The sequence below is a fragment of the Alternaria conjuncta genome, assembly GCF_024043145.1.
Source record: "Alternaria conjuncta strain BMP 0040 chromosome Unknown scaffold_1, whole genome shotgun sequence".
Taxonomy (NCBI): domain Eukaryota; kingdom Fungi; phylum Ascomycota; class Dothideomycetes; order Pleosporales; family Pleosporaceae; genus Alternaria; species Alternaria conjuncta.
The window spans coordinates 974,248-993,354 of record NW_026250090.1 but is presented as its reverse complement, the minus strand read 5'-3'; the positions used below and the strand labels follow the sequence as shown (position 1 = coordinate 993,354).

The window sequence follows — 19,107 nt, the reverse complement described above, 5'->3', positions numbered from 1 at the left end:
AGTAAGAATTTCTCTCAACAAAGAAAAATAACTCTTCCACTTTGCGATCGCGGTAGCGAGTCCACGTCGCTTCCAGATATATACACAGCTCAGCTCACACCGTGGCGCTGACCGTGTTATATACCTCTGTTGTTCGTCAACAGGCCCAACATATCCATACTACCCACTAGATAAACGAGGCATCTCTGATAGTATGTTGCATTACGAATGTGTTGTCGTGTTCGCGCATGATGAGGATGTGGTACCGCGGTAGAGGGTCGACCCTCTTTACATGTCGCCCAAACGGCGAGGGCGAATGAGCTCGTATGCGAGGCGGCGACCCTGACATATTATGCTGCAGGAACGCGCAACTTAGCGGCACCTTCTTGTTGACGAAATTCTGTTGTTGTCAACTTCGACCGTTACGGATGTGTAGCCAGAGCGGGTGGGCTCATGCCGCGTGTGATCCAGTGGTAACTCATTGGTGATCTCCAGCCACACCCATATTTTTGTCTAAACAGCTTCGAAGTGATCTCTCGTGCGGGTCTTGCATATCTGAAGGCTGGAGGCGTGGATCATGCACCTTGGAAGGTAGAGCTGCGTCCCGGGGTACCTCGGTGCATAGTCCGCGAGACATACTGACTGTCTCTGCAGTCCCAGACTATCCGAACACCTCAATTCGGTATGGCGTTCTGTCCTCCTAAGAGGTGCGCGTTTTCAGCTGACGTACACAGTACATTACCCAGCCTTAAACGCCACAGCGACGCATAGCATCAACTATGCAGGTGCAGTCCAAACTCTCAAGTCCCACACGGATCCACCAACTCAAACCCTGGCAACTGCATCCTCTTCAGGTTCGGACAGCTTCTCAACAACAGACTCGCAATGCGCGTCGAATCACTCCCATCCCTAACCTAAAACATAGATATACTCAGTCAGCAACCATCTCACACCCTCTCCACACAGTACAAAATCATCACTCACCTCCTCAACCCAAACCCCCCAATCACTCTTCCTAACAAAGCACTCCACATTCCCCCTAATCACCGCATCCAAATCCAGCCCCTCACACTTCGGCCACGGATCCAGATTCCCGCCATACGCATGAACCACGGAAAAAGAACGGACTAGCTGGCGATGTGCCGGAGAGGTCCAGAAGAGGAGGGCGAGCGGACGCAGGTACTTGAAGTCGGCGCCGTAGAGCGTGATGTGCGTGTAGAGGTGGGCTGTTGCGAGGCGGTTTAGGTGGCGGGAAACCAGGGTGAGGGTGTGTAGGGTGGATCTGGAGGGGAGGTGGGAGAGGATTAGGTCGAGGAGTTCGTCGGGGAGGGATTCGAAGGTTGAAAGCTGTGTGTTAGAGGGAGATTGATTATGAGTGTACATTGTGGTGTTGGTGCTCATTTGGTGGTGATGACGACTTGGATAATGACGATGATGATTTTAGGTAGACGAGATGAAGCTGCTGTTATGGAGCTGCGCAATGATTACACAAGAATACCTAGGGACGTAGACAGGTAAAACCAAAAACATGCAGAGTAACAACGCACGCGATATACATGACGATGAGCACTGGCGTGGAGCTATGGATATATCCCATGTCATTCGGCATAAGCCAAGACCAGGGTCCATTCAGGTACAATGCACGGCAGTTGCGCGATGTCGCGATCGTCTTCGGATATATCAGTCCTCTTACCCCGCCCCCACCATTACTACGTACTTCGGCAATTACACAGGTCAAGGCATAGTAAGAGACCGAACATTGATGAGAGTCTTAGTGCTGTTCATGAGATCTATTCAATCCATGCCGTATCTCATACTACAGTCTTCTCTACGCATCCAACTTGTTATCGGTCATCGCGCCTACTTGAACTCCTTCATAAATTCCTCGTGGAACTTGACAATACGCCCTGTCCAGTCGGTTCCAGGGGCAAGGAAGGTTGTCCTGAAATGCAGCGTGCCTTCCTTCTGTCCGAAGCCTGTACCAGCAACAACACAGACACCTGTGGCGTCAAGCATGCGGAAGCAGTAGAACTCGTCGGGCGCGCGACCTTCCTTCTTGGCTTGTTGGATGGCCTTTTCTGGGAGGTGGATGGTGGGGAAGAGGTACATGGAGCCCTAATGTTTGGGTTAGCTATGCGATGTGTAGTTGGCGTGGAATATGTACCTGTGGCTCGTTGCACTCGACACCCTCCATCTGCTTGAACGCCTCATACAAAGCGTATGCGCGCTTCTTCAATCCGTGGAAGATGCCGTCGTACTCCTCTTTGTAGAGCTCGTAGCTTGGCTCGCCCTCCTTTGGTGGGTTGACCATCATCTCCACAATACACTGACCCAAGACTGGCGGGCACAATTGGATGGAGATGAACTTGTAGACCTCCTGCGCGACCTCTGGGTCAAAGCCGATAAGCTCAAAGTAGCCACCTCGGTGACCACACTCGCCGACCATGCCCTTGGAAATTGAGTGCAGAGAAGCCAGCTCGAGGTGGTCGTACTGGCCGGGTGACTCCTTTTGCAGGTCGCGTAGAGCCTTCTTGAAGGAGATGAACTCGCCAATGAAGACGTTGGTCTGGTAGACCTCGTCGGCGATGACGACGAGACCCTTCTCGGCGGCGAACTTGAGCACAGCCTTGATGTCTTCGGCGGGCAGCGACGCGCCAGTGGGGTTACCCGGGTTGATGACGCAGATAGCCTTGACATCGGTGCCCTCCTTCACAGCCCTCTCGTATGCAGTCGCAATTGAGTCGAGTGATGTGCCCCATGCTTGGTCTTCGTTGAGGTAGTATGGCACGCAGCGGGCGTCGAGGACGGAAAGGGTCGCGGTGTAGAGAGGGTACTGGGGGATGGGGACCATGATACCAGTCTCGGGCTTCGCGCAGATGGTGTGGAGGAGGGTGTTTACGCCCGATGAGGCGCCGTTGCTGAGGTAGATGTCCTCGAACTTTGCTGGGTAGCCATCGCGACCTGTTTCGGTCAGTTCAATTCCCGTATTAATATAGTGAGATACGCACGCTCAATGTACTCTGCAACGCTCTGCCTGATGCCTGGCGCACCCTGACTCTGACTGTATGCGCCTACGCTCTTGACCTCCTTCAGCAGCTTCCTTGCGCGGTCAAGCACATCCGACTTGTATCCCAGGCTCTTGAGCAGGACATCCTCGTGCTCCAACAGGCCGGGGTTCTCGAGTATACTCGCGACCTGCCTGAAGAATGTGATTGGCTTTTGGTCTAGTTGCTGGGGGTTTCCGATGTTGGCCGCGATGACAGTGTCAAAGGGAAGGTCCTTGCCCTCGCCCTTTGCCAGCTTGGCGCGGTACTCTTCCGACTTAACGGCTAGTTCACCGCGGACGGCATACTTGGCTGCCTTGACGTGCGGGTTGATGTTGCCAATCTGCAACACCTTCTGCGGGGCCTTGGACATGATGCTTCGACTATGGGGAAGGTGCGACGGGGGGTTGTAGAGTTGGGTCGTTACGCGTCCAGCGAGGAAGGGAGATAGGGTTTGAGGGGTGGAGGAGGTGAAGGGTCTATACAGGACTAAGGTGGTGAGCACACGTCCAGACTATAACTTAGCTCAGGCGAAAAGTGTATCTCTGAGCGCTACTCAATCCCGCGACGTACTCGAAACACGCAGATGATGTGCGTCAATGGCTGGTCTATATTTTTTATGCTGCGTCGCGTGGTGCCCCACTACTTGTAGGGTAGAGCCACTACGATGCTGCCCCTCGGTGGCTCGGCGCGTTGCGGATATGCCAATCTCTTACGCTTTACTCGTCGCATGCACAAAGGAGCAGTGGGATCAAATACCTCTAGAGCCCACGCTGCCACCAAGGCGTCGACGGGCCATGGCTGGAGGGCGTAGTGAACAGGCGCATTTCAGAGCCGATGACGGCGACATGTCGATGGACCCTGATTGATGCTTATCGGCGGCTGCTCGAGGCGATGACCCCACCCACGCGGGTCTCTACCAAAAGCTTGGGTTGGAGCTTGTTACGAACGATGTGATGTAAACGTGGGCGTAGAAATGATTTTGAAGACACGGGACGCCGCGTGGGTATGTTGTACGATGGAAGGGAGCATTGCTTTTGTGTTATCTCACCGCACCTTCATAACACGCTCGTTGAGCCGCACATGCATCACGGAGATATCGGAGCTAGACCCGGATGCGAATATGGCAATGCCACCCGGGGAGCCACAACAGGAAAGCGCAGACGGTCATGGTGTGCTTTTGCTTCCATTCAGCGGTCTTTGCGCTGGTATGTCTAAGTCTACAATGCCTCAAGATCATTACACATCCACCTCGCCGTGACAGTCTAGCCGCGCTCACTGCCCCTCAGCCTGACGGCTTGACCGTACTTCTGCAGCTTGGTGATGAGCTGGTCACCCTGCTTGACTACGTCTGCGTACTGCTTGTTCTTGTCGTCGGGTCGGTTGGTCTCGATGATGCCCTTGACGCGGTCGATGGTGCAGGGTATGCGGTCGGCGGCAATGAAACGAGCGAGGTCCCTGTGTGTTGTTAGTCAAAGATACTGGAATGGGAAGGATCAGATATCACTCACTTGTCGAGGAAGTCAACGGTGACGCCAAAGTCCTTGGCCATGCTCTCTAGGCCGACGACCCTGTACGACTGGAGGAGTTGCTGGTATCCCCGTAGGCGCATCTCCCTCACGTACCAGCCACGGTGCTCGTACATGTAGCGATCCTGGCTGAGGAAGTTGGTCTCGACCTCACCAAGAGCACCGAAGAAGGTCTTGTAGTCACCCTCGTACAGGCTCTTGACGAGCTTCGACAGTGGTGTGAAGTCAACAGGCACTTCCTTCTCCTGCTGTCCGCCGAGGGTGGTGAGGTTGACAAGGGTGGGCACTGGTGTCGCTGTCGAGCCTGACGCATCTGCCATCTCCTCGTCGCCCGCTGTTGGTCCTGCCGATGCCTGGCCAGTGATTGCGGAGAGCTTCTCTTCTGAGGTTCCGACAATGGCCTTGATTTCAGGCGCATCCACAACCTTGGACTTGAAGTCAACACGCTTGAGTGACACGGAACCGGCGAGAATGGCGTAGACAACGAGATTTGAGTAGCTGCATAACTCGTAGCTGGTAAATGTGGACAAGCTGTCGAGCAGGAGCGGGGCGGCCTGCGAGTGTGATCGGACGGTGAGGTAGTGTAGACCAGTGTATGCCTTCAAACGGTTACGGCGATCCCAGTCACCACCGCTCTCTACCAATGCGCTTGCCCGGTCAATCGACTTCTTGGCCAATATTCTGTCGCCGAAGAAGAGCGCAACGCGTATTATGGCAAGGACGAGGTCGATCTTGGTGCCTAGGATGCCCGTCTTCTCGAAGATGGCCTCGTAGCTGGCAATGGCTTTGTCCTAGGTCTTGTTAGTCCTATCATATAATGACATATACTGCTCTGCATACCTTGTCGCCTATGCGGTTGTAGAGCTCTGCGCGCTTGCCCCTCGCAGCCTGTACTTCGGTCTCGCCTGCCTTCTCTTCGGCCTCTTCCTCCTCCTTCTGTATCGCCTCGAGCTCCTTCTCGCTCTCCGCCTTGAGGCTCTCATAGAGTTTCTCGTCCCACGACAGCGGAACTTCTAATGAGGGCGTGCGTGTGGCAAGCATCGTCGCTAAGCTGGTAGACGGTCTCCGGTTCTTGTTTGGCTGGTCTGCGCTGCCCTCGCCCTGTGCATTCAGGACGCCGTCTACCGGGTGGGCGAGGTACCGGTAGAGCGGCGCCATCTTGTTCTCGGTGATGGCATCTTGGACCGACTTGAGGGCGGATTGCTTGGCTTGTTTGGAGGCGGAGGGATTGGTGAGCTGGAAGATGTTCTGCGACAGCTGAAGGTCGGGGTACTTGGCGAATTGCGGGTCACCCATCTTGGAGTTTGCTTTGCGGTGTGAGGGGATGGGCGGTGGTGGGTGGTGGTGGGTGGTGGTAAAGGTGGACGGGGCGTGACCGTGTGCGATGTTGCTATGATGAATGATGCCCGCCGCTCGACTTCCGCCGACGTAGTAAAGCTCGCGCACGGACAGCCTTTGAGACCAGCGCAAACTAGAACTACAGAAGCTACCTCACTCGCTCCTCCTATCTTCTCAGTCTCTCTTTCTGTTTCCAGTAGAGATTCAATTCTGCCTTTCGCATCAAAACAGTCCCTGAAAGATCTCAGCCGAGCCACTGTAAACTACCTATCCACATCCAACGCGTCGGACTTGGGGCCGGCCTTCAGACGCGTACCACCAAACTTCACAACATGGCGAACAACGACCAAGGTAGAAAGCGTGCGCGCTCACCCTCGAGATCCCCATCACGGTCGCCACCCCGTCAGCGAAAGCGCCCCGGCGCAGGTGCCCGAGTGTCAGCCGCCGACCGCGAAGCCGCCCGAAAGCGTGCGCAAGCGAGAGAAGAAGAGGCGGCGAGGAGAGCCCAGCAGGAAGCTGCGCAGAGAGGTGTGCACGATGTCGTCAAGCAGCATTACAACGCCGTCCCGGAGCGAGGCCGCGAATGGCGCAACACAGACAGCAAGATCAAGGGCCTGCGCAGCTTCAACAACTGGGTCAAATCGTCCATCATTCAGAAATTCATCGGCGACGAGCGCAACATCAAGGTTCTCGATGTCGGATGCGGAAAGGGCGGAGACCTGGGCAAGTGGGAGAAGTCGAGGAAGGTGGAGCTATACGTTGGGTGCGATCCCGCAGATGTGTCGATCAAGCAGGCCAAGGACAGATTCGCCCAGATGCAGAGGAAGAACCGGCGCTTGTTTCACGGCGAGTTCTACGCCAAAGACTGCTTCGGAGAGTGGCTAGGCGACATACCCATCATCAAGGAAGTTGGCATCGATCCTGGAGCCGGCGGCGGCAATGCTATGAGCCAGCGCTGGGGCGGCGGTGGTTGGGACATGGTCACCATGATGTTCTGCATGCACTACGCTTTCGAGAGCGAGTCCAAGGCAAGAGGCATGCTACGCAACGTCGCAGGTGCGCTGAAGAAAGGTGGACGCTTCATTGGCTGCATACCCAACTCGGACGTGCTGTCGCAAAAGGTTATTGAGCACCACAAGGCCAAAGGCACGGCACCGCCTGATGTCGACGGTGCCGATGACGACGATGACCGCCCCGCATTCGCAAGCGACGACGAGGACGACTGGGACCCGGAGAAGAGTCTTGATAGCCCCAAGCCCGCCGATACCGAGCACGCGAACGACGACAAGGCAGACGAACCGAAGAACAAGGAGAAGGAGAAGGAGAAGGCACAGGACGAACAAGAGGACGGCGAGGTGGAGGATGAGGGCTTCGGCTTCGGCAACAGCATCTACAGCGTCAAGTTTCCAGGCAAGACACCTTCCGATGGCACGTTCCGTCCTCCATTTGGTTGGAAGTACTCATACTGGCTCACTGAAGCTGTTGAGGCACCCGAGTACGTCGTTCCCTGGGAAGCTTTCCGAGCGCTGGCAGAAGACTTCAACCTCGAGTTGCAGTACCGCAAGCCCTTCAGAGAGGTCTGGGAGGAGCAAAAGGACGACCCTATCTTGGGTCCTCTGAGTGAAGTAATGAAGGTCAGGGATCGCTCGACTGGTCGACTCCTGACATCAGAAGAGGAGTTGGAAGCGGCGGACTTCTATCATGCGTTCTGTTTCTACAAGGTTTAGATGGGTAGCATTATCGGCGTCTGGGATCTGGCAGGAATGCCTGGGGTGATGATGGAAAAGTCATCTTCAACGTGTACACTATTTTGATATGGCAGGACAGGTCAGGCTTGTAAGTCAGATTTGGAAGGACTTCCTGATGTTCATACGGCATGTGATAGTCAAACAAGCTCATTGAGATTCTACTTCCTACGAATATTGTCCTCCGTGCTCCTGGTATTTAATAGTCGGCTGCAACGAGTCGCGATAATACTAAAACGTAGTAAAGGACTACCCCGATACGCGTGATGGAAGTTCAAGCTATCTTGTAAAGAGAAGGTATCAATCAAAAATACTAGATGTAGCCAACATTCACATGCCACCAGCAACCAAGTACGCGCGCCCCAGATCACGTTGCCCGTGACGCAGGCGGATCGAGTTGCCGAGGTCGGTCGCGTTTTCCCCGGCAAACGGGGCGTGGCATGGCATCAGATCCAAAGCCCGAACTCCCTGCGCTTCCGCAACCCATCTCCGCATTCCACTACCAACGCCCCCCATACGTTCCTTCTTTACTCGAATTCACCTATCTCGAGAGCAAGCGCGCGCCCTAGTACGACGGAAAATTAATTACGACGATTCGAAGCTGGACTTCTCTCCTTCGCGATACATACTAAGCGTATTCGTGGGCTGCGACGAAGCCGATAAGATGGTTGCTGATGCTTTGGTTTACCACCCGACGGTGTCGCATTATTTGAAGTTTGTTGCGACGACTGGTATGCTTCCTCTTGTCATATTGTATATGTTCATACATCAATCCGTCTATGCTGCGCCATCCTATCCCATTCTACCTCCGAAACCCCCATCTCACCTTCCCCCGTATCATACATCCCAACATGAACATCTCTCACTAACCCTCCCTTCCAGTCGGACGCGACAAAGTCCTCCGCACCCTCCAATACTTCTCCCGCTTCCTCGCCTGGTACCTGTACCGCACCAACCGACCCGCGTCGGCCATCGCCCCGTATGAAGCGACCAAGAAGACGTTCGGCGCGACGCGCAAGTTGATGCGCGTGGGCAAGTTCGTCGAGCACTTCCGCGCCGCGGCTGTAGCCAGCGATGCCAAGAGCATGGATCCCGTGTTGAGGTTCACAGCCGTAGGAAGACAGCTGGGATATGCATTCTACATGCTCTGTGACAATGCCTGCGTGGTGAGTCCACGCACCTCAATAACATATAACACAAAACACAACAGACCAGGAAAGCTAACAAAACCCCCCAGCTCGACGCAACATCCATCCGCAAATCCTCCTTCGCCCCGCGTCTCCTCCGCGAAGGCTACCGCGCCTGGTTCGCCGGCATCTCCTTCTCCATCGCCTCGGGCCTCTACCAATACTACAACCTGCTCCAGCACTCCAAGACCATCACTCAGTCCTCGGACCCGGAGAAAGTGGTTGAGACGAAGAAGTTGCAGAAGGAGCTTAATGCTGTTAAAGTGCAGTTGGTTAGCGATCTTTGCGATATCACTATTCCGAGCAGCGCGCTGGGCTGGGTCGATCTGGATGATGGCATTGTGGGATTGGCGGGTACGACGAGTTCGCTGCTGGGGGTTTGGGGGCAGTGGAGGAAGACTGCTTAGGTGGGATGAAGTGCGCGGGGGTTGTGGGGTAGGAGGAGAGGGGTGGGGAAGATGTGTTGGAGGGGGGATGTACGGGATATCTTCAAGTTGCTGTCTGCGTTGTTCGGTTCGATTTGCTCAATACTCCTGTTCTCTGCATAATGTCATCATTCGAGACGCATGTGCCCCTCTCTCTTTGCTGTTCCTTGATCACGATTGTCAGTCTTCATCATATTCCCCTCAGGGACTTGTAATGTCCAGGTTCGATCTGCATTTCCATCATCAGATACCATACCTCAACGCTTCGTCATATTCGCCGCACTTTCACGTTGGGCTTCTATGGCGATGTTCCTCTCTCTTCTTGCTTCCAAACGGAGCATATCTCAGTCCTTAAAGATCTTCATCTCCGGTTTGCGTTATATTTGAAATGCTTGGACTGACGAGGACATGACAGCTAGTTATTGAGAAAAAGCTACAAACAAGGCTTGCGAGCCTGGATGTAAATTTGCATACTAGAATATTGCCTGACGTTGATGGAAAGGGAGATAACAACGGTCAGCAATGTAGTAGGACTGAGAACTGGATCACGTCTGGTGTACGCGATTTAAGGCGTTTTGTGATAGAACATCTCTCACCATTTGCGATTTCGTTACTCCGGTCGTCTTCGCCGCACATGTGCATTTTCCTCTGGAGGAATAGGCTCGAACTTATATTAGCGAGCATAATAGCATACAAGCGCTTCGTCGCCAGTGCCACGCTGTGCGTTGTCGCAGCGAGTTCATTGGAGTATCAACGTCGAGAAGGTCGTCGGGAACACCGGACAGGGACATGATGCGTGCACGAGTGAGCTGACAGTCATACTAGAGATAGATCGAGGTCAATCTGCCTAGGTCTTTGGAGAACGCTATTTGTCTTTTGTATTTTTTGGAGATGCGATATGGTCTCACCCTACAGATTGGTGGCAGCAAGTCATGCATCCCTTCTACGGCAAAGACAAAGCGGATCAATCGAGAGACATTTGCTAGGACTCGCGGTGCAATATCGGTAGCATGCCATCGCGCGTTATAGCACGGTCGGGGAAACTGGGAAAGATTGGATTCCTTTGACAAGTCTGAGATGATACTTGAGTAGCAGAGTAGACGTCTACCTTGGGAATAAGTTCAGTTGTAAAGAGTGTTCGGCGAGTTTCTGGATTGCATACGGAGTTAGTTCTGGTCCCACGTGCGTTGTCGCGGAGACAATTCTGGCCTCATGTGAGCTGTCTGCGTTGTCATCGGCTTACCTGCAGATGGTAGACAGCGTAGGTAGGATCATAAACAGTAACAGAGACACCACCTTACCATGCAGTACATGATACTGTATTGTACATATACGCTAGGCTTTGTCTCTACTTTGAGGTTGCAGACTATTGAGCAATCGTGTTTTTAATATCTCTCGGATACTTGGCGGGATTACTATGCAGAAGCAACGAGGTTCATCACATACAGTTCGCACCGATGCAAAACCCGCCGATGTACCGCAGTCGCCCCGACTTGTCTCTTCTCTATCCCAAGATAGACAAAACGTCACCCACAGTGTGATTGTCTGTAACGCCTGAGCGATGATAAGCCCGAAGACAGCCATACCAAGGCGCGGGCATCGCTCAGATTGCCATGTCTTGGCACCGTCTACATGCACCCTAAATGAGTAGCCACAAGCGGCAACTCACCCCCTTGGGAGAAGACCGTCCCACTGGATGTGGACATCAGTCGGGCCATGAGTCGAGTAGTTCTGCCGCTTCCGTGGTCACGCAACGTGGACTTTCTTTTGGGTCGTACAGTGGGTTATCAAGAGGGGCTTTTGTGGATTCATTCGAGAAGAATCCCGGACGACGGCCTGTTCGAGGTAACGCTTTGCAGGCCCGCTTTCTGGTGGAGTCCGCGTGGGAAAAGGCTGAGGTAGGCGCAGAATCGATGCCGGGGTTTTGTGGGAAGAGGAAAATGGAGCGAACGTATATGGTCGGGTACAAGCGGTATGGCCATATTTGCTGGACTAACCTTGGAAATGTTGTGATAGCCGTTAGCTGTTGTTTGCATCCATAGCTTGGTCTGAAGTCGGCAGCTACTGCCCGCGGAACCATGTTAGTTCTAGCCGTCACCGTTGAGGATAGCCACCGGATCTATGTCTGAACAGGGTCCAGGGCAGTGCGGACAAAACGGTGAAGCAGAACTGGGGCGCTTGACTGCATCTGCCATCAAGTTTACGAAGCTCTGTTTCGGTATGCCAGCCGTCGCGCAACGTCCGATTCAAATTTTCCGATGTGCTGTTTCACTGCCATCCATGGATCCTAGAGGCATACCGGGCATACGCGTTCACGTTGGGTCCGAGGAGTGATGGAAGTTGCAGATACATCGCGGGAGGGTCCTATGCTTTTTTCAATGAACCGCTCTGGAATCGCGAAGGATCCGGGGATGGATTCTGATACAGTAGTGGGAGCGATGCTGCGTTTATCGATGGCCTCGAACGGCGGCGCGTTATCGCAAGCTTACTTAGGTACACGGTGTTGCGAGCCTCGAAGCGTTAGCCCTCTTCCCCAATGTCTCTACTGCGATAGGAAAGCAAATATGCCGAGGCAGCTGTACTCTTCAGTATAGCTGAGAAAGAGTAATATGGCTTCAGCTAGATAAGGTGTTGCGCCTCATGGCAGGTGGAGGGTGTGTGGCCATGCGACGACGTTGGGCAACTGCCCTGTTGATCTCGGATGCTTTTTCAGACCCTTGGCCGCTTACCATCACCCATGCAGAGTCGCGAACCCCCCTACACCCTCACGTTTCATCGCTTTTCATCTGACCTCATCATGGACCCGGAGAGGCTGCCGGTATACGAGAGCTGCATTCAAGGTTGCGTCGATGCTACCAAGCGACATTGAGGTAGAAACAGGGCGCGGGGTGTGGTTATGGCTGCGGCGTGGGTTCTCTTTAATCTCCTACCCATCATGCAGCACGCCCTTAGTCCAACTCTCCTATAGCGACACATTCACCGTGTTGCGAAGTCGTAACATGCCAGATCCATGAATCGCTCCACGAGGCCCAGCACCGCCATCAGATACAGTGGGCTGCGCTACAGACTTCCCTTGCCGATATCTGACCGAGGCGTAGTCCTCAAATGTTTGTTGCCCCGAAGCCCCAGGCTGGAACTGCCATAGCGGATAGGAGGTTCAAAGGAAAGGGACATGGGGACAAAACGGGACGCTTCCTGGAATACCGCCGCGCCGCTACAGAACCATCGTCGCGTCATGCCCCGGTAAAGCACCGTGTCGCCCGCGCGCTCGACTAGAGCTACAACCTCCGCGAAACTGTATACCTCGCGTGCAACTAGACTTAGATTTCCATTGGCCGGCTCCGAAATGCGATGCGAACCATACGGCAACACCGAGCTCTCCATGGCCACTGTTGTCATGAAGGCCATGAGACTTTGCAAGCCAGGGGGCTGGCTCTATAGCTGCTCGCTTCGAGTGGTGTGGACCCCGGAGAGTCGTGAAACGAGTCATCCACCCTTGCGAACCGTAGCTGTTCGAACGACCTGCGACCATTCATTCCACATCATGCTCCTTCATCCCGACGCCACCAACGGGAGCTTCCTTTCCAAAGGATTTGATCTTCAATAGGATCCCCTGGATAAGACAGGCTGCACGCTCGCTCACAGATCCTGGACTCTATTGGCTCGCCTGTGTCCAGCCGGCTTTCTTTCCTTTGTTTGTGATGAAGCGACATTGCGGCACATCTATTGCAGGAACTTGAGCAAGGCTAGGAGAAGAAAAATCAAGAAAGTGGCATATATTCAGCATCTAAAGCAAACCTAAGCAACAAAGTTCTGGGCTATCTGGTTTCAGGCGACCAGGTTGCAAGGCTGTTTTGCGGGGTACCAATCAAACTCGACTGTCGGCAGACTATCCTGTTGCCACCATCGCGCGCACTATTGTCGACTTTTTGCTCATCCTGTTCGTGGCTGCAACACAGGTGAACGACCAGCGATCAGACAACCTCCATGACTTGCTTTCGCCCCCCTTAATGTGGACCCTTGCGGCGCCCCCGCGTTGTAGTTCGTCAACGAATGTGTAAATGATAGGTCGCCAGCTTAGTCAAACGCTGTCATCTTCGAAAGAAGCGTTGCCAGTTACGCCAGTGTCTAATGTCTCACAAGGACCGAGTAGGAGAAGCCCTTGCGCTGCAACCCATCACACCTATCACAGCAGGGGTTCGGACATGTACAGGCTCACCTGCCGCTAGTTGCACGACCCCGTTTTTGATCCTCCATGCGGGACAGCAGGGGTTGCACCATGTGTCGTAGGGAGGGCAACGCACGCATGTCATGACTTGGACGTTCGGCACGAGAGACCCACCGTTTAACGTATTAGACCACTACACCTCCTCGTCTGATGCAGCCTCGAACGCGGCCTCGATTTGGATCCATTGTAGCACCATCTCTTGCAGGTCCATCTTCCATCTTTCCAGAACGTTGGCAGGACCATGTAATGGAGTTTTATCGCAACTAGCTATACTACCTTCACCTATACCCGGATTCGCTAACCGACACGACGCTCGCTCGCCTCTACCGTAATACCTCCACATCGAGTGCGCAAACATGAGCACCGACACTGCTCTGTTACAAGATCCGAAAAACCATCCCGACAATGCGAACTTGCCAAACGTCAACGAACCTGCGACAATCCTCGGAGTCACTGTTTCCTTCCTGGTACGTGCGATGATTGAGAAGTAATCCCATCAGACGTCATGTACTAAGTCCATCAGGCACTCGCCATCTTCACATTGAGCTTCCGATTATGGTTCCGCATTAAGGAACGCCTTTGGGGTTGGGATGATGTCTTTGTTGTTCTCGCAGCGACGGCGAGTTTCATCGGAGATATCATGGTTTGCATGAGTATGTTTGTTGAGATCCCACAAACATGCGGTTGACTAATCATTTATAGTGCCCGAGGATGGTCTTGGTCTGCATTTGTGGACGCTTGATGCTGAACATCTAACGGCATATTTCAAGGTACTTCGTCTTGACATAACGTTGACTAGCCAGGCTAACTTTGGCTTCAGCACATCTATGCGACAAATGCTGCGTACACCGCAAGTACAACCCTGATCAAGCTCTCCATCCTCATACAATATCTCCGACTCTTTGCCGAAGCCGCGCCCTCCACCACTACCGCTCAATATCGACTCGCACGCCGTATCACCTGGGGCATGATATTGATATGCTCACTGTGGGGGTTGACTTTCTTCATGCTCGCGCTTTTCCCATGCAACCCCGTGCGCAAGAACTGGAACCCTACATTACAGGGCACATGCATTGGATGGGGCAGCAAAGACCCTGCCGACTTTTTCCACATGTTCTTGGGCCATGCTGTCAGTAATTGCTTACTGGATATCCTGGTTCTTCTAGTACCTCTGCCCTTCGTAACCACGCTAAGGATTGCGGGTAAAAGCCGCGCAGGCTTAGTTGGTCTGTTCAGCTTGGGCTGTGTGTAAGTGGACAATGAGCTTCCAAGAAAGCCTCATACTGACAACCACCAGTGTCGTCATCGTAGCTGTCGGTCGCATGATCGCTATGTCTGTTAACAAAGCTGGTACCAAGCCTATCCTCGACATGTCCTTCCATACACCCATCGTCTATATCTTCGCCGTTCTCGAAGTCAACTTCGCTATCATCACAGCCTCCATACCCATCTTTTGGCCCGCCATAGCAACACTGGCTTCCAACAAGATCTTCGTCGTCAACGAGGTACAGATCCACGTCGAACATGTCACAAGAAACGATAGCTTCGACTCCAGCGGCGGCATCAGCCTCAACGACCGAAAGATACAATCGTCAGGTGGGGATAGCAAGATGGGCGTTGTTACCACGATATCCGATCGAGCACCACCTCGAAAGTCGGGCGAGAAGTCATCCATTCACCACCATCATAAACCAAGTACCGCTTCATCCGTCGGTCCAACCACCGGCTTTGGAGGAAGCCGAAAACCAAGCACCGCCTCATCCGTAGGCCGAACAATGGGCATGGACTTCGCCGGCCGCCCCAGTCAAGAATCATCACGCCACCTATACCGCATCCCGAGCAACGAGAACAGGAGCTCAAAAAGCCTGACGCAGAGCGAGGGCGACGACTGGTTCATGGAGATGGACAGGGCGAATTCACGCGGCCAAGTGACGACAACGGTGGAGAAGTCCTCGATTCCGTTCGAGCACCTCAAGGCGTCGGATAAAAAGTAAAAAGCCAGCTTGTTTAGAGGGGAGACGAGGTGGGAAGGATTGAGTACATGTCTTTGGTAATGTCTTTCGCGTGATACCCTGCAGCAATGCAATATGCAACATATCTATTTCCTGTACGCAGCACATACAATAGATGAGTATGTAGTAATGTAGTCATCTAATTCGTTCTTTCACGATTCACACATTGGGCACCTTCGTTCAACTTGCTCACGTGGATCGTTCGGTCTTGTTATACATTCCCAAGACGCCGCGGGCCGCAACGTTGGTTATCGGTCCGAACTGGAAACACGATGGAGTCGATGGATACTGTGTACTGATTCAATCACCGATGGTTCCCCCGCAGAGATGCCGTGTTGGATCTCAATTGAATCGCGCACGGTGCTGTTGTTCGTGTTCGTCCTGCTCCCCGCTTGCCGCGCTTTCTCCGTTGTATGAGCGTTGGGGTTTTGGGTCGGAGGGAGGGTTGTCTGCTCTGCCAAGGGGTGGTTCTCGACCATTCATGATTACCAGCCACCTACATTGGCGAGAAGTTAGGAAAAGTATGTAAGACTGTGGCCCCGCTTGCGTAAAGTTTGGCTTTACGTCCACAACTCTTATCTCCACCTGGGAAGCAGCACATGGTTACATGGCTGGAATATCTACTGCGCAGTCTGCTCGTCGAATACAAACACACCTGGGCGGTAAGATACTGCACATTCGATTTCGACGCTAAGGTAAACTCTCGGGTTGCTGTCCCGATCGAATGTTGTACTTTAGATCGCGTGCTCACATGCCTTTTGTTGCGGCAGCTGCAGGATAAGCTCTGCGCGGCGTCAGCGGCGCCAGGGTTGCTAACCTGTTCGAGCGACGCGCGGAGGCTTCGGACGCCTGAAGAAAGCATGGCAAAGCTTGAGGCTGGACGCAACTTCCCCTTCAATATCGACGAGGAACTTTGTGTTTGACAACCGCTGATTGCCGTTATTTCTTGCGAGCGGCAATAGAACTTAATCCCGTACGCCACAGCATTCCAGAAGGCGAAAGACGCGTAACCTTGGATAGAGTTGTAGCCCCAACGGCTGTCTTGCTCGGTACCCAGATATTCCCGGCGGAAATGTGCACCTGCTTTATGGAGTAACAGCCGCGTCGTGGGTCTCCAAATCCTACACCACAAGTATTGGGAAAAGCTTTCTTCCATTGTGAGTGGTCTGATGAGTGCGACAGGACAGCACCAAACCCGATGCGGGTTCGAGTGAGGGTGATCACAGGGTCTTTTGCAGTGAGTGCCACAACAGCCGTACCAGGGTTGCAAGCAAGCTCTAGCTCAAGTGAGAGCCGTTAAAGTTTGAGCGGTCCGCCTACGAAAGCTTATCTTCTACTCCAACGACACTCTTACTATCCTACCACGCTGGCAATCGTGACGCGACACCCTGCTTGATCGCATTCGTATTCTGGTCAAGCCCCACGCGACACTACAATGGCTTCCGCTGCGGAAACCCAACCAGGCCTGTACAATGCGACTGACGCTAAAGGCGACATCGAACGTAGAGGCAGTGTCGCAAAGACAGAGAAAGGAAGGTGGGAAAGATTGTGGCCTGTTATCGCATGCGGCGCAGGTCTTTTCAGCGATGGCTACCTCAATAATGTACGCAGAACTCGATCCAAGAAGCGACACCGAGACAATTCCCCATGCGACAACAACATTCCCCATCCCAAAGCGCCACCACAATATCCGACTCGAGATTTGTATTGCGAGGATGCAAATGCTGATATAGGAATTGTTAGATAATCGGTCCAGTCAATACGATGCTCAAGACAATCTACCCAGACTCGTATGCGAACTCGTCCGCTCAAGCAAACGTCTCGAGTATTACCTTTGCAGGTACGGTCGTCGGCATGCTCTTCTTCGGGTATACATCGGATCATTTTTCGAGGAAATGGTCGTTATTCACGTCAACCATTATCATCATCCTTTTCGCCATATTGGGTACGGCATCATATGGAGCTGGAGGTAGTCCAAGTGGACTGTTGACGGCGCTCGTTGTATACCGTTTCTTCCTCGGAATAGGTACGTAGTATTGCATTTGTTCCTTCTCAAACAACGTACTGACTTGCGACAGGTATCGGCGGAGAGTACCCAGCAGGTAGCGTCGGCTGCGCAGAATCCACCGGCGAACTCAAGCAAGGAACGCGAAACAAGTGGTTTATCCTCTTCACCAACGTGCAGATCGACCTAGCGTTCTTCATCAGCGCCATCGTCGCGACCGTCGTTGTTCTCGCTACAGGCGAAGACCATCTACGAGCCGCTTGGCGCATTTGCCTGGGCATCGGAATTATCCCCCCTCTTTCGCTGCTATACCTCCGATTGAAGCTTCAGGAGCCCGAGGCGTTCAAGCGAGAGTCGCTGGCCAAGGCGAAGACACCATGGCTGCTTATCATCAAGTACTACTGGTTCCGCCTCAGTATCGTCAGCATCATCTGGTTCATCTACGACTTCAGCGCGTACTCGTTTGGTATCTACGCCACGTCCATCTTGGCCAATCTGCTAGGAGAGTCGGCGCCGCTGTGGAAGAGTCTGGCATGGAACATCCTCATCAACTTCTTCTACATGCCTGGTTGCCTTGCTGGTGCTTTTGTCGCGGATCTACCTTCCATGGGGCCTAAGAAGACGCTGTTCATCGGTGTGACTTTACAGGGTATTATCGGGTTCATCATGGCTGGATGCTATCCTTGGCTGAACAAGCCTGAGAACGTCGCCGGGTTTGTCGTGGTGTATGGTGTTTTCCTTGCGCTGGGCGAGTTTGGACCGGGCGACAACATTGGTCTGGTTGCTTCCAAGACGTGCGCAACGGGTATACGGTATGTTACTTCATCGCATCCCTAAAGCTCCAGTTTCTAACTTCTAGACAGAGGACAGTACTACGGTATCGCAGCGGCTGTAGGCAAGATCGGTGCCTTTGCCGGCTCTTACGCTCTGGACGCACTTCAGAAAGCTGCAGGCGATGATGAAATTGCTGCGGGTCGTAATCCCTTCTTCGTGGCTTCCACTCTTGCCTTTGTGGCTGCTGGTCTGGTATTGCTGCTTCCTCATATCGGCCAGGACACAATCGATCAGGAGGATATACGGTTCAGGGAGTACCTGACAGCGAATGGATATGATACTAGCAGCATGGGCTTGAAGAGTACAGACGCAATAAGCACTGAGAGCGACGACAATGGCGTTGTGCCAGTTGAGCAAACATATGGGAAATAAAGTACCTAGGTAGGTTCGGCGTGAAGAGGAGACAGTCAATAACGACGACAGCTTTAGGCAGTAAGAAACTGTTTCCATACGAATGCATCTTCGCTACAAACCACCATCTCAAGATCACTACCGTCCTTTGCCAACAACCCGCATGCACACTCTAGAATAGGACAGCTCTACCTAGGTAGAGCCGCAAGTGTCAGCACGTGCTAGAACTACACGCTAGAAACCTTCCGGCCTAGCGCATTCTCACACTACCGAGGCTATCTGCAAAGCCGGAGAACCTGGAAACTATTACAACCCACGTCACTAGCAGCTCCCCACCATGCACGACAGACGACAGATATACCATATCCCAGCCCACTTGATCCTCCCTGTGCCGCCTTAAACTGGGCATCGCGCGTAATACCATTATACA

The 19,107-nt window shown here is 53.3% G+C and overlaps 6 protein-coding genes across 6 annotated transcripts; 4 read left to right on the top strand and 2 right to left on the bottom strand.

The window, feature by feature from the left end:
• Nucleotides 1–1,839: 1,839 nt before the first annotated feature.
• Nucleotides 1,840–3,396, bottom strand: J4E85_000346 (uncharacterized protein; the record flags this gene model as incomplete). Its single annotated transcript, XM_051464638.1, has 3 exons — nt 1,840–2,094; nt 2,144–2,940; nt 2,988–3,396. 3 exons carry the CDS (start codon nt 3,394–3,396, stop codon nt 1,840–1,842), a joined length of 1,461 nt encoding a protein of 486 aa, XP_051331159.1.
• An 892-nt stretch (nt 3,397–4,288) lies between these two features.
• Nucleotides 4,289–5,848, bottom strand: J4E85_000345 (uncharacterized protein; the record flags this gene model as incomplete). The annotated part of the gene is made up of 3 exons (XM_051464637.1): nt 4,289–4,481; nt 4,535–5,343; nt 5,393–5,848. 3 exons carry the CDS (start codon nt 5,846–5,848, stop codon nt 4,289–4,291), a joined length of 1,458 nt encoding a protein of 485 aa, XP_051331158.1.
• A 374-nt stretch (nt 5,849–6,222) lies between these two features.
• J4E85_000344 (uncharacterized protein) lies at nt 6,223–7,617 on the top strand (the record flags this gene model as incomplete). Its single annotated transcript, XM_051464636.1, has 1 exon — nt 6,223–7,617. The coding sequence occupies one exon, from the start codon at nt 6,223–6,225 to the stop codon at nt 7,615–7,617; it is 1,395 nt and encodes a 464-aa protein (XP_051331157.1).
• Nucleotides 7,618–8,299: 682 nt separating this feature from the next.
• On the top strand, nt 8,300–9,229 carry J4E85_000343 (uncharacterized protein; the record flags this gene model as incomplete). Its single annotated transcript, XM_051464635.1, has 3 exons — nt 8,300–8,366; nt 8,518–8,801; nt 8,873–9,229. The coding sequence occupies 3 exons, from the start codon at nt 8,300–8,302 to the stop codon at nt 9,227–9,229; spliced, it is 708 nt and encodes a 235-aa protein (XP_051331156.1).
• A 4,602-nt stretch (nt 9,230–13,831) lies between these two features.
• J4E85_000342 (uncharacterized protein) lies at nt 13,832–15,469 on the top strand (the record flags this gene model as incomplete). The annotated part of the gene is made up of 5 exons (XM_051464634.1): nt 13,832–13,942; nt 13,999–14,128; nt 14,178–14,245; nt 14,296–14,723; nt 14,773–15,469. 5 exons carry the CDS (start codon nt 13,832–13,834, stop codon nt 15,467–15,469), a joined length of 1,434 nt encoding a protein of 477 aa, XP_051331155.1.
• Nucleotides 15,470–17,251: 1,782 nt separating this feature from the next.
• Nucleotides 17,252–18,698, top strand: J4E85_000341 (uncharacterized protein; the record flags this gene model as incomplete). Its single annotated transcript, XM_051464633.1, has 3 exons — nt 17,252–17,513; nt 17,566–18,304; nt 18,356–18,698. 3 exons carry the CDS (start codon nt 17,252–17,254, stop codon nt 18,696–18,698), a joined length of 1,344 nt encoding a protein of 447 aa, XP_051331154.1.
• Between the last annotated feature and the right edge of the window lie 409 nt (nt 18,699–19,107).